Source organism: Theobroma umbraticum, unplaced genomic scaffold (genome assembly GCF_002168275.2).
Source record: "Theobroma umbraticum cultivar Fairchild unplaced genomic scaffold, ASM216827v3 scaffold_147.0, whole genome shotgun sequence".
Taxonomy (NCBI): Eukaryota; Viridiplantae; Streptophyta; class Magnoliopsida; order Malvales; family Malvaceae; genus Theobroma; species Theobroma umbraticum.
The window spans coordinates 7356145-7367123 of record NW_018397259.1 but is presented as its reverse complement, the minus strand read 5'-3'; the positions used below and the strand labels follow the sequence as shown (position 1 = coordinate 7367123).

At 33.6% G+C, this 10979-nt stretch overlaps 1 protein-coding gene across 1 annotated transcript; it reads left to right on the top strand.

Annotated features, from left to right (window-relative positions):
- The first annotated feature begins 2575 nt into the window (after positions 1–2575).
- On the top strand, positions 2576–5278 carry ACHT4 (atypical CYS HIS rich thioredoxin 4). Its single transcript, XM_021427550.2, has 4 exons — positions 2576–3131; positions 3620–3799; positions 3917–4081; positions 4559–5278. Exons 1-4 carry the CDS (start codon positions 2883–2885, stop codon positions 4847–4849), a joined length of 885 nt encoding a protein of 294 aa, XP_021283225.1. The 5' UTR covers positions 2576–2882; the 3' UTR covers positions 4850–5278.
- Positions 5279–10979: the final 5701 nt, after the last annotated feature.

The window sequence follows — 10979 nt, the reverse complement described above, 5'->3', positions numbered from 1 at the left end:
GGAAGTGCCAAACTTTGGGGTGTACATTTTGCAGTTAAAAGAAGAGGTTGGTGATACTTGGATGGTAATGTAGAGAAGGAATGTTGATTTATTTTGAACAATGTGGTTGGCTTATCATTGAATGTTGCTGTGTAGGGAATGGATAGCCTGTTAAGCTGGGTGTTGAGATGATGAAGATTAAATCTGGACCTCCACAATGAGTCGGGAATGGATGATGGGTGGTGAGGAAGTAGCATATTAGCAAGAAAGTTTGGTGAGCAGTAGACTCTGGAATAGATTCTTGTGTAGTAGTTTCCTTTCCCTTTTGCGGAGTTGGAATCTTGGATAGTGGCTGGTAGGTAGGAAAGGTTGTATGAAAATGTATGCTTCTTCCTGGTCAGAGCAGTCAGAGTGGAACTAATAGTAACCTCGAGAGGGAGCTTTAGACCACCTGAGGGGCCAAGAATGGGATCTATAAACTATAAACTATGGCATTGTCAGAAGTTTGGCATGGCCTAAATCTAAATGAGTAATGTGAATGATGGAAGCCCATAAGTTTATTCCAAAAAGCAACAGAGAAAACGAGAAGAGCAAAACGTACCATCAAACTCTTGTTCCATGGGCCAAGTATCAGTGGGCGTACAGACGTAAAAGGTTGGGTAAGGTGGGCTAAGAAGATTAACTTATTTTAAAAGTCATTGTCATGTAATTTAACTCTTTTCAAAAACTATTTTTGATGAAATGAAAAGTAAAACTATTCAAACTTTGTACAATATTTAATGAGTCAATGATTTATGGGACTGTTTATCAAAAAGAGAATGATTTAATAGGGCAGAAGATAAAAGGTTTAAAGTAAGTTGATATAGTAATAATCCTACAAACATAACATGCTCAAGGATTTTGGAATTTTCTTGTCAAACTCGAATTGCTTTTGTCAAAGCTTGAAATCTTTGATCATAGAGTCCAATGAGCCCCATCAAAAAAAGAAATAAAATCTCGAAAAGTTGAATAATCTTGCAAATGTCATAGCTTTCGAGTCCCACTATTATTAGTTTAATAATTTTTTGTTACGTGATATTTTAAAGTTTAAATTTAAATTATTAATAATAAATAACTTAATTTTTTATATAAATTTTAATAATTATGTTCATAATTGATGTTCAATAAAATATCATAATTTAAAAAAAAATTAACTGTAAAAAAAAGATAAATGAGGGAAAGAGTATGTTAAAATTTCCTTTTTCATATTAAATAAGAAGGCTAATTAAATTGAAAAGCTTTGATCTAATGTAATTTTGTTGAAAAATATTTACAAATTTGTAACCATATTCTAAGATATTCAATAGAAATAAGAACATGTGCTAAAAATTTTGCTACGGTGTCGGTAGGGAGGTGGTCGGTGCAGAAAATTTTGACAAGTCAAACACTGTAAATCTTTTTTCTTTTTTTTGTCATTGAAGGAATAATTAGATAAGAAAACGACAAATTAATATAAGAAGTTAAAATTTTATATATGGGTGCAGTTTTTATATAGACATAATATTTAAATAAATTTTAAAATTATTTAAAAATATTTAAATAAATTATTATTATTTTATTATTTTTAATTAAATTTTTATATTTTTATTTTGAATCAAATAAATTTTTATTATTAATGATTGATGTCATTTTATATTCACACGATACTAATATGATATTTGATGTAAACAGTAAAAAATATTACATAATCGTATTATCATGTTAAATTAGCATATCATGTCATTATCAATAATATATTAATATATTATATTATAATTAATTATAATATTTTAATATATCATATTAATGTACATTACGTAAGATAGAATAATAAATGATATTTTGATTAAATTAATTATTAATTATAAAAATTTATTTAATTTAAAATAAAAATATAAAAACTCAATTAAATATTTTACATAGTGTAGAAATTTGTTTTTTTTATATTATACCTTTTATATATTTTCATTGAGAAAAAAGATGCACATGTCATGGTCAACTCATAGGTTTTTTTTGTTGAGAAAATCAACTCATAATTGGTCACCTAATCAAAGATGCAAAGTTTGAAATTAAAGTATTAATATCCCTAAAAAACAAAATGAAACTTAAGTATTAAGAAATCTAAAGGATTGACACGATTATAAGCTATTATAAATAACATTTTTTCCCAAATGCTTAAAGTTTCATGTTGGTTACTAAATTAAATAAAAACTCCAACTCATTTAATTTATTATATTATATAAATACAACATAAGAAGAAATAGATATTAGGAAATTAAGTATGATACCAACTCAAATGTTCAAACATTATAGATTAATATAGATAAAATTAAATTAGGCAATAAAAATGAAAATTAGAGGGTTGAATTTTGGAAAAAGAAAGTAGTTTTTTCCAAGCTGGCCCACAACAGTAATGAGGTGGCAAACAACCTGCCTTTTATCCAAAGCAATATCCGGAACCCCCTTTTGTTTCTGCAAAATCTTTGGTTTGAAGCCACGTGTCAACACTTTCACCCGTCACGTGCATCTCCATATCGCCATAAAAACCGCCCCACGTTAAAAAAGGAAACCGAAGAAAGAACCTTATCCAATACGTTTTCAAATGAAAATTTTCCCATCACAAAACATCATCAACCGTTGGATTCACATCGAGACAAAACAGATCAACGGCTGAAGTCAATCCGTAGACCTTAAAATAACCAACAAAACGGCGAAGCCGCAGAAAGGATAACGGAAGCCGCTTTTGCTTTTACGGAGAAAGCAGAAAGTCATCTCTTCAGTTTTTATGTATTTTGGTTTTCATTTGGAATAAGGCAAAGGGGTTCGAATTTTCGATCCGGGTTTAGGTTGTTCGTTGTGAGAAAAACGGGAAAAAAGAAATAGCTATGGCTGAGGTTTTGGGGAAGGCGAATCTGTTTACAACTTGTGACTATGGTCAGAAGAAGAATCAAGGTGGTGGAGTTTCTTTGTTTTCTGAGAGGATTTCTGGGTTTTGTTTAAAGAAGAATAGTTTTCCTTCTGTGAAGGTCCAATCTCAGGCTTTGAGGACTGATTTTAATGGAAAACAATTGTTTTTTTTGGATAAGAAAAGTGTGAACAAGAGACGGTTTTGTCAAGTTCCCATCAAAGCACAGGTTGGTTTAACTTTATTTTTCATTTCTCTGTTTCTGGATCTTCCTTCTTTGTCTCTGTTTTGTTGAAATTTTTTGGTTTTCTTTAATTTTATCTTTAGTGAGTATTGTTTCTTAAATTTATTTTATGATTTTTTTTGTTAGTTGAAAATTTTGAATTGCTTGTTAATTTCATTATGTAATATTAGCTTTCTAGAGTTAGCTCTTAGCTTAGTTTTCACATGCCAAAGATCCAATCTTAAATAGAAATCACCTTATTTATCTAAAAAATTTGGATTTTTGTTCTTAGTTAAATAGTATAAGCAATAGAATTTTTGAAGATCGATTTTTCAGTAAATTTTGTATCCCTCCTTTTTATTTTTTGGAAAAAGGTTAAGTAATTTGGTTTATGATTAGAGCTCCTTTTTTCCCCATAATTTGATATGTTGCAAAGACCAATACGGGAATACTAATTGGTTTTTCATTTTTCTGGTCTTTTTTAACGGAATTAGATGCAGACTGGCCTTATCGGCAGAAGTCAAAAGTGGTGGGAGAAGGGGCTGCAACCAAATATGAAAGAGGTGACATCTGCCCAAGACCTGGTAGACTCTCTTATGAATGCTGGGGATAAACTTGTTGTAGTAGATTTCTTCTCCCCTGGTTGTGGTGGCTGCAAGGCTCTCCATCCCAAGGTATAATAATATAAAGTTACAGTTTTACATATGTGCTTTTGCATAGTTGTGCAACTCCAGATTTTTGTATTGTTTGTATTTGGATTCATTGTGGATTTTGATGTTGGGGTTTGGCAGATATGTCAATTGGCAGAGATGAATCCAGAAGTGCAGTTGCTTCAGGTGAATTATGAGGAACAGAAATCAATGTGCTATAGTCTGAATGTCCACGTGCTGCCTTTCTTCCGGTTCTATAGAGGAGCTCACGGGCGTCTATGCAGCTTTAGCTGCACCAATGCCACGGTTAGTCTTGTATCCCTCCCTGTTGATGCAAATATTATTAATATGTTTACTAATTAGAATGCAAACAAGCCTATTTTGTCATTTTGGCTAATTTTTTTTTTATGTATGATGCATGCCACTTGAATATTTGGGTCTTGAATTCCAGTGGGAAAAATGCACAATTCCCTCAGGATTTGTCAATTAATTTACGTATTTCAAGATGTAAGAGCCAGATTGGCATTAATTTCTCCTAGCTGGAATCACTTTTATGAAAATTGCTTGGTGCATATTAATTATCAATTGGCTTTTTAATGTTGTTGAGACCAGCTATTTTTGTTGCTTACACTTAATTTCTGAGATTGTTGACAGATAAATTGCTGCTCATTTGAACTGGTTTTGTATCTTGACATGGCATGATTAGGTCATAATGTGTGTTGTTTGTCAATTGTCACCATGTTTATCACGATGCATGTTCTAATTACAATGATGATTCCACAGATCAAAAAATTCAAAGATGCATTGGCCAAGCACACGCCAGATCGGTGCAGCCTAGGGCCAACAAAAGGGCTCGAGGAGAAGGAGCTTTTGGCATTGGCTGCCAACAAAGATCTTTCCTTCAACTACACACCAAAAACAGTTCAACCTTCACCTGTTCCTGCACAGGAAGAGATTCTGGTATCAAAAGAAGTTCTATCTGATTCCGGGACAAAGCTTCCTTTCCCTCGTCCTGCAACATCCTTAAAGCTTAAAGAGAGTGAGGAGAAATCCATGGTTGGTGCTGGGAGATGATTTTAGTTTTTTGCTAGCCATATTCTCCTCGCTATTGTCACTGTACAGTTGCTACAGTACTATTTCCATGTTCGTCTTTCATGTACTAATATTAATGTTCGAAATGAACAACATAGTAGAGGCTAAGCCATACGGCATCCTGTCTTCCCATGGAGTTGCAGGCTTTTGGATTTATTTTTTTGGATCCTAGCCTGCTTGATTCAAGGGTGTTTGAAGAGCAACTAGCTGTGTATATGTTGAGTTGTTTTTTTTACTGTTTAAAGGAAACCCCCTTCGGTGAATGTAAAAATCTTAGTATGTATTGTTATAGAAATTGAAAGCCTTTTTATTTTCTTTTTCTTTTTTTCCCCTTTTTTGTGTTGGAAACAGAATATCTGTACTGGATAATATAATACTATGAATGATAATTAATTACTACCTTGCCTTTTATTTTATTTTTTGAACTTGGATCACACAGCTTGTACATGGGATATTTCGTAAGATGTGGATGGTATGTTAATGACAAATAGGTACCTCAGATTTCACCATTTCCACCTAAAGAAAATGGAAAAAGATCCCCAGCCTCAATCATTCAGAACAAGTGACTGGGATCTGTGATTCAAACAAGAATCATAACTCCTTTTCTTTCTATTTTCATTTTTGGGTGTTTATGGATAATATCTTAGTTAATGTGGGCATCCTGGAAAAGGACTACTCAAAATTGGCTGAGGCAATGCATTTTCTCTCCTTTCTCTGCCTTCGACAAATACGGTGCCGAAAACAAAAGTGTCCTCCTCCATGTGTCCTCTATCAAAAACTGAAAGGAAATATCTAGTTTTTGATGGTCTAGCAATCGTAGAAGCTTCAAGAAATGTACGGAATTCTGCCTGGACACTGGACATCATCAATCGCCGTATTCAAAATTGGAGGGTTGTCTAATTCATGACAAGGCCAGAACAGGTCCCAGCTCATTGGTTTTTCTAATTCCTCAACATTATCAAAATAGTCAAAAAATCTCATTACGCCTACCTGTTTAAAATGAAACTTATATCATCTCCTTTGCATTGGTTAGAGCTTTTTTCATCAAATATTACATTCATCTCCTATTCAAGACTGTTCTCGACGGTTTGAACTCATCCTAGGATGATTATGTAACAAGAAACAGAATCTGCACAACGAGAAAAGAGAAAGAGAAACAGAAGAAAAAAAGTTTGACGTGGTTGGGTGGACGACAAGAGAACAATTGGATGAATAGGAAAAAGAGAAGCAAGAAGCCAAAGAACTTGGTTAAGGAAAAGGTTGGATAAGGCTTGCGTGTGTGTATGGAGATGCATCAACGTGGCCTACCTTGCTTTTACAGAAAACAGGAAAAACATTGATTTATTATTATGAGTGAAGATGTGGGGTTAACCCCAACAATCCAATCCACTTAACACAATTTCAGTATTTTCAAGATCCCAAAGCTCCCTTCAGCTCCTCCCAGGTGTCCAACCTGTTTCCATGTTCTTCCATCATCTGACAAGTTTGAAGTTAACATGATTTATTCGACCCTCTTCTCTTATGTTCCCATGTGTCCATGGCATATCCATTCAAGTGTTTGCCTGGATGCATTAGCCTCAAAGTCACCTTGTTTGGGGGCCTACACGCTTTTTTTTCTTCTTTTCTAATTTGTGAGATCCAGGAATTGAGTGGAAGTTTAGGAGAAGTTGTTTTTTGCTTCCGAGAATTGTGAAAATATGCAAGATGATTAGGCAAGCAGGGCCTTTTAACTAGTCCTGGACATCTTGGATGCCTGAAACGTGTCTTTCTTCCTAGACAAGAGACCTTGGCTACTGCCAATTGAGTCGACACCACCATGATCAACTATGTGACCTTTCTTTTCTCCTTTATTTCACCCAATGACAACACCAAAGTTGTTTTACTATTTTCGTTAAGTTATTAGATAAACGTTTCTACAGTTATTGGATACAATACAATCAATACCCTGTACATATCTTATCAAAAAGAAAACTTATATATATCAACTTGTTAAAAACTCACCAATTACTTAAAAAATATAAAAAGATTCTTTATTTTTTAATTAAAATTAAAATATTTTATTTTAAATTAAATAAATTTTTATAATTAATAATTAATTAAAATAAAATTTATCATTTTTATATTTACATGATAATGACTTGAAGTTAATATAAATAATAAAAATATCACGTAATTATGTAATTATATAACATTAATATATTATTTTATCATATTTTACGACATATCAATAAATTATCATATCACATTAATATTATATTATATGATATAAAAATAATAAATAATATTTTAATTAATAATAATAATTAATAAACCGTTAATTATAAATTTTATTATATCTTCAACCAATGTTATAACTACTTACCTCATTCTTTTGGTATATCAAATTAAAAAAAAAAAAAACCAATGATACTTCCAACCAAACAGTACACAATAAATAGTATTTGACTTACTTAAACTAAGCAATCCAACTTTGACGTCAATCTTGATTGAAAAATTATATAGAGTGTTTTTTTTTTTAATTATGAAAATAGGTAAAACAGTGCAATGACTGAATTGGGGTCTTGGATTTGTCATCTTAGAAAAACACACACAGCCTGTTGTCCTTATTACCCAGATCAGAATATTGGGTTTAGCATCTTATTCAAGCCTGGTCCAACTAAAATCTTTTGTGTGTTTAGAGGCTGAAGGCCTACAACTTGTGGCCTAAAAGACATGTGAGGCTAGAGTCAGGCTTGTCCCTACAAGAAGTCCCTTCCCCAACTGTAAGATCCATGGTCCATTTGTTCAGCCTTGTTGAGCTTAATGTTCGAATCTTCTTCTTTGTACCGACCACATGCGCGAACAAAGTAGGATCTTTTTTCTTTGCAGTCTTGTCTTCAACTCAATCCTAGTTGTTAAGGTAATCAAGCTGGATAAACAGATCATGTATAGTGACAGTACGTTTGATTGGTGGTGAAAGCCCAAAGTGTTGTGCTGTCTTGCAATCACATTCTCAAGCATACTTAAAGCCTTTGATAAAAAATATGATCATAACAATTGCAATTATATCAGACTAAACATAATTAAAAGAGTCATAAACAATAGTATGAACAGATCATTCAAGTGACCAAACCACATTTTATCATAAAAATTTAGAAAAAAGAATACAATACACTACATAAGCTTGGGCGCCCATGGATGATACAAAGAATAAAATCTCATAATATTCTAATGTTTAACACAGAGAGAAAGTGTAATAATGTTAATTGTATATATTTAAAATAACTAAAACAATATATGGCCGATGAAAGCATTGGATTTCGTAGAGACCCTTTCGTAACACAAAGGAAGATCAATTTCCTTGTAATAGGAAATAGTATATGTTTATCACCAAAAGCCTAGCATGAGGAGGAGAAAGAAAAATGTAGCCAAAGACAACTTGCCCACTTCATCTATATCCATTTTTCAATATAAAAACAGTACAGCAAAGGCTGGAGGGAGTAGTCGGCAAGTCATCCTTGGCTGCACCATCCTTTCTAGGCCTAAATGCTAGGCTGCCGGTGAGTAGTGGAACGACCATAGTTGAAAGAAACCCCAACATCAGAAGAGTGAAGCAAAGGGTATTAATTGATCATAAAAGAAAGAGTTTGGAGTTATTTGAATGGGCAAGAAAAAAAATGAAACAGTGCTGAATGAAATGAAGAGGAGGTTGATAAGCTCGGCCTTATATAGAAATGAAAGTGAAAGAGAAAGGGGCAGTGATGATATGGTGATATTTTTGATACAGCAATTTATCTAGTTTCGAGGTGATGAGTACAGCTCTTCCAGATCTCATACTTGGTCCCAGTGGAATATGCGATAAGGTTTCCTTCTCTGTCCCATCTCTCTATTGACAGGTAGTATTGGATTACCAGGAAAATTCTCATTTTCTATATCTGGTACACCATTAATCAGGATGCGCTGAGTTTTCAACATGTGATAGGCTAATTGACCATTGATTTTGACTCTGTATAGGCATACAATGTATAATAATACATTGCTATAAACAGCTATTACAATAATTTTCAAATTCTCTTTCTATGTATATATACACATGTACACGTACGTGAACAAAGAAGAAAACTCTAAATAAAATATGTTGAGCTTCACTGATAAACATCAGCCTGTCAGTAATTGTATTAAAAGAGAAAGGCGAGCTGTATAGTAGATAAACAGAAGTGAAAGAGTACGTAGTTGTATTTCGATTGAGGGATACATTAATTTATGGAGCAGGGGGAATATATAAAATCAAGTGGGAGTCCTGCAAACACGGATGATCTAGGGAAATGAGTGACTCGAGGATCTAGGCCCTGCTTCGCACTCAATACAATAAACATTAGTGCTGCTGTACTAGTCCTAGTTTTGAATACGTTTCCCTACCGCCCATTTTACCTTGGTTTGCCAAAAAGCGAGTCCTTCCATTGTCTGCTTTCCTAGACAAAAAGGTGAAGCCCATATCTTTGATTGATCTTGCATTTCATTTTCCCTTTTTCAGGGCTGAACTCTTGAAGCTTTTACCTAAACTGACGCTCGAAATGTCAGATTGACGGCCATTGCCATAGGAAATTGGCTTTTAACCAAGAATTTCAGAGACATGTGTTAGCATAATGACATTAATTAGGTGAAACTTACCCCATCAATTTTTATCATTTAGTCATTGATCCCTTGAGTAGTGGATCTTACACAACAGAAAAGAGGTGTTGGGCGGCATAAGTGTCTAGAATGGATGAATTGTTTTCCACTAAATCCAATAGCAGCAAATACCATTTGCAACAGAAGGATGAGAAGATCTCATTCATAAGGGTTTCTGCTTGGAAAAAAGTGCCCTTAACATGTTGATAGGTAGAAGACAAAAGAAGAAAAGGTCATCATCAGGAGTCAGCATAAAATAATAATTGGTGTTTCCTCCATTTCATGGCATCAGAAATCATTCCACGATTTTAAAAATATAATATTAAAAAAAAAAGGGTGTCTTCCTTCTGCCCTTTTTTGAGGTTCTCGACGTCTTGGTATGCAGAAACAATAGATCATGTGGCACGAAATGCAAGCTATGTCAAGCATACCTCGAGACAAAGATATGGTCAGCCAATCAAGTTTGCGTTCCCTTAATTAGTATTTCGAAATTTCACATCGAATTGGAGACTAAAATCTACCAGTATACTTTGATGCCTCACCTCGGAGAGTAAGGATGCTAAGTTCTACCGTAATAGGAAAACAAACCAACTAGCTTGGTAGCCTTTACTTGATCTAGCAGTGCTCAACAAGCGCGGAATTCTCTTGGCTTTTAGTCCCCCGTATGGGCACCCTGGACTTTGCCAGTCGCCTTCAATCCAGTGATTCAGGCAGGAACCTGACAAAAATTTAGATTGATTACCATCTCGGTTGTCAAAAAGTGGTTCATTCTACCAACTAATCAACTTTATTCTCTCCTAGCTATGTTTACAAGTTTAGAATTTAACCACCGCTGCTACTATGATTAGTCTGAAAAATTATCTGTTTGAAAATAAGTTGAGTCATCAAATAATTTAATTTGAAATGTAATTATTTTTAAGTTGAATCGTAAATCAAGTTATTGTGAGTAAAGTTATCAATATATTGAATTGTGAATCAAAGGTTCCATAATTGTTTTTAATTTTTTTCACAAACCAGTTTAAGGAAAACTGTAGGGAAATGACTTTTGATTCTTTTAAATTAGTCTAGTTTTTGAACCTATAAAGAGTCATCACATGCAAGAAGAAGGAAAATAGCAATACAGAAATCTTGGTACTAGTACTAACCACTTTGTCTCAAGCAAAATGAAACAAAGGCATTCATTTATAAGTGACAAACCGGAATAGGGACAACAGGCCCGGGGAATTTCTTAAAGCCAAAGCCATGAAAGAGCTATGTTTCTTCAGAAGTGGGTTTGGTTAGCAAAGAATCCAAGACGTAGATTTTTCTTTGGAACTCGCATTTCCTAACTCAAATGTGGCCTAGTAAAACTCTCATTGTTGTTGGACATCATGTCCATGCTAATCTCGACAGCTAATTAATACTCCTAACTATACATTCTTTGAAAATCAAAACTTGGCCTTATTATTAACTTTTTCCATTA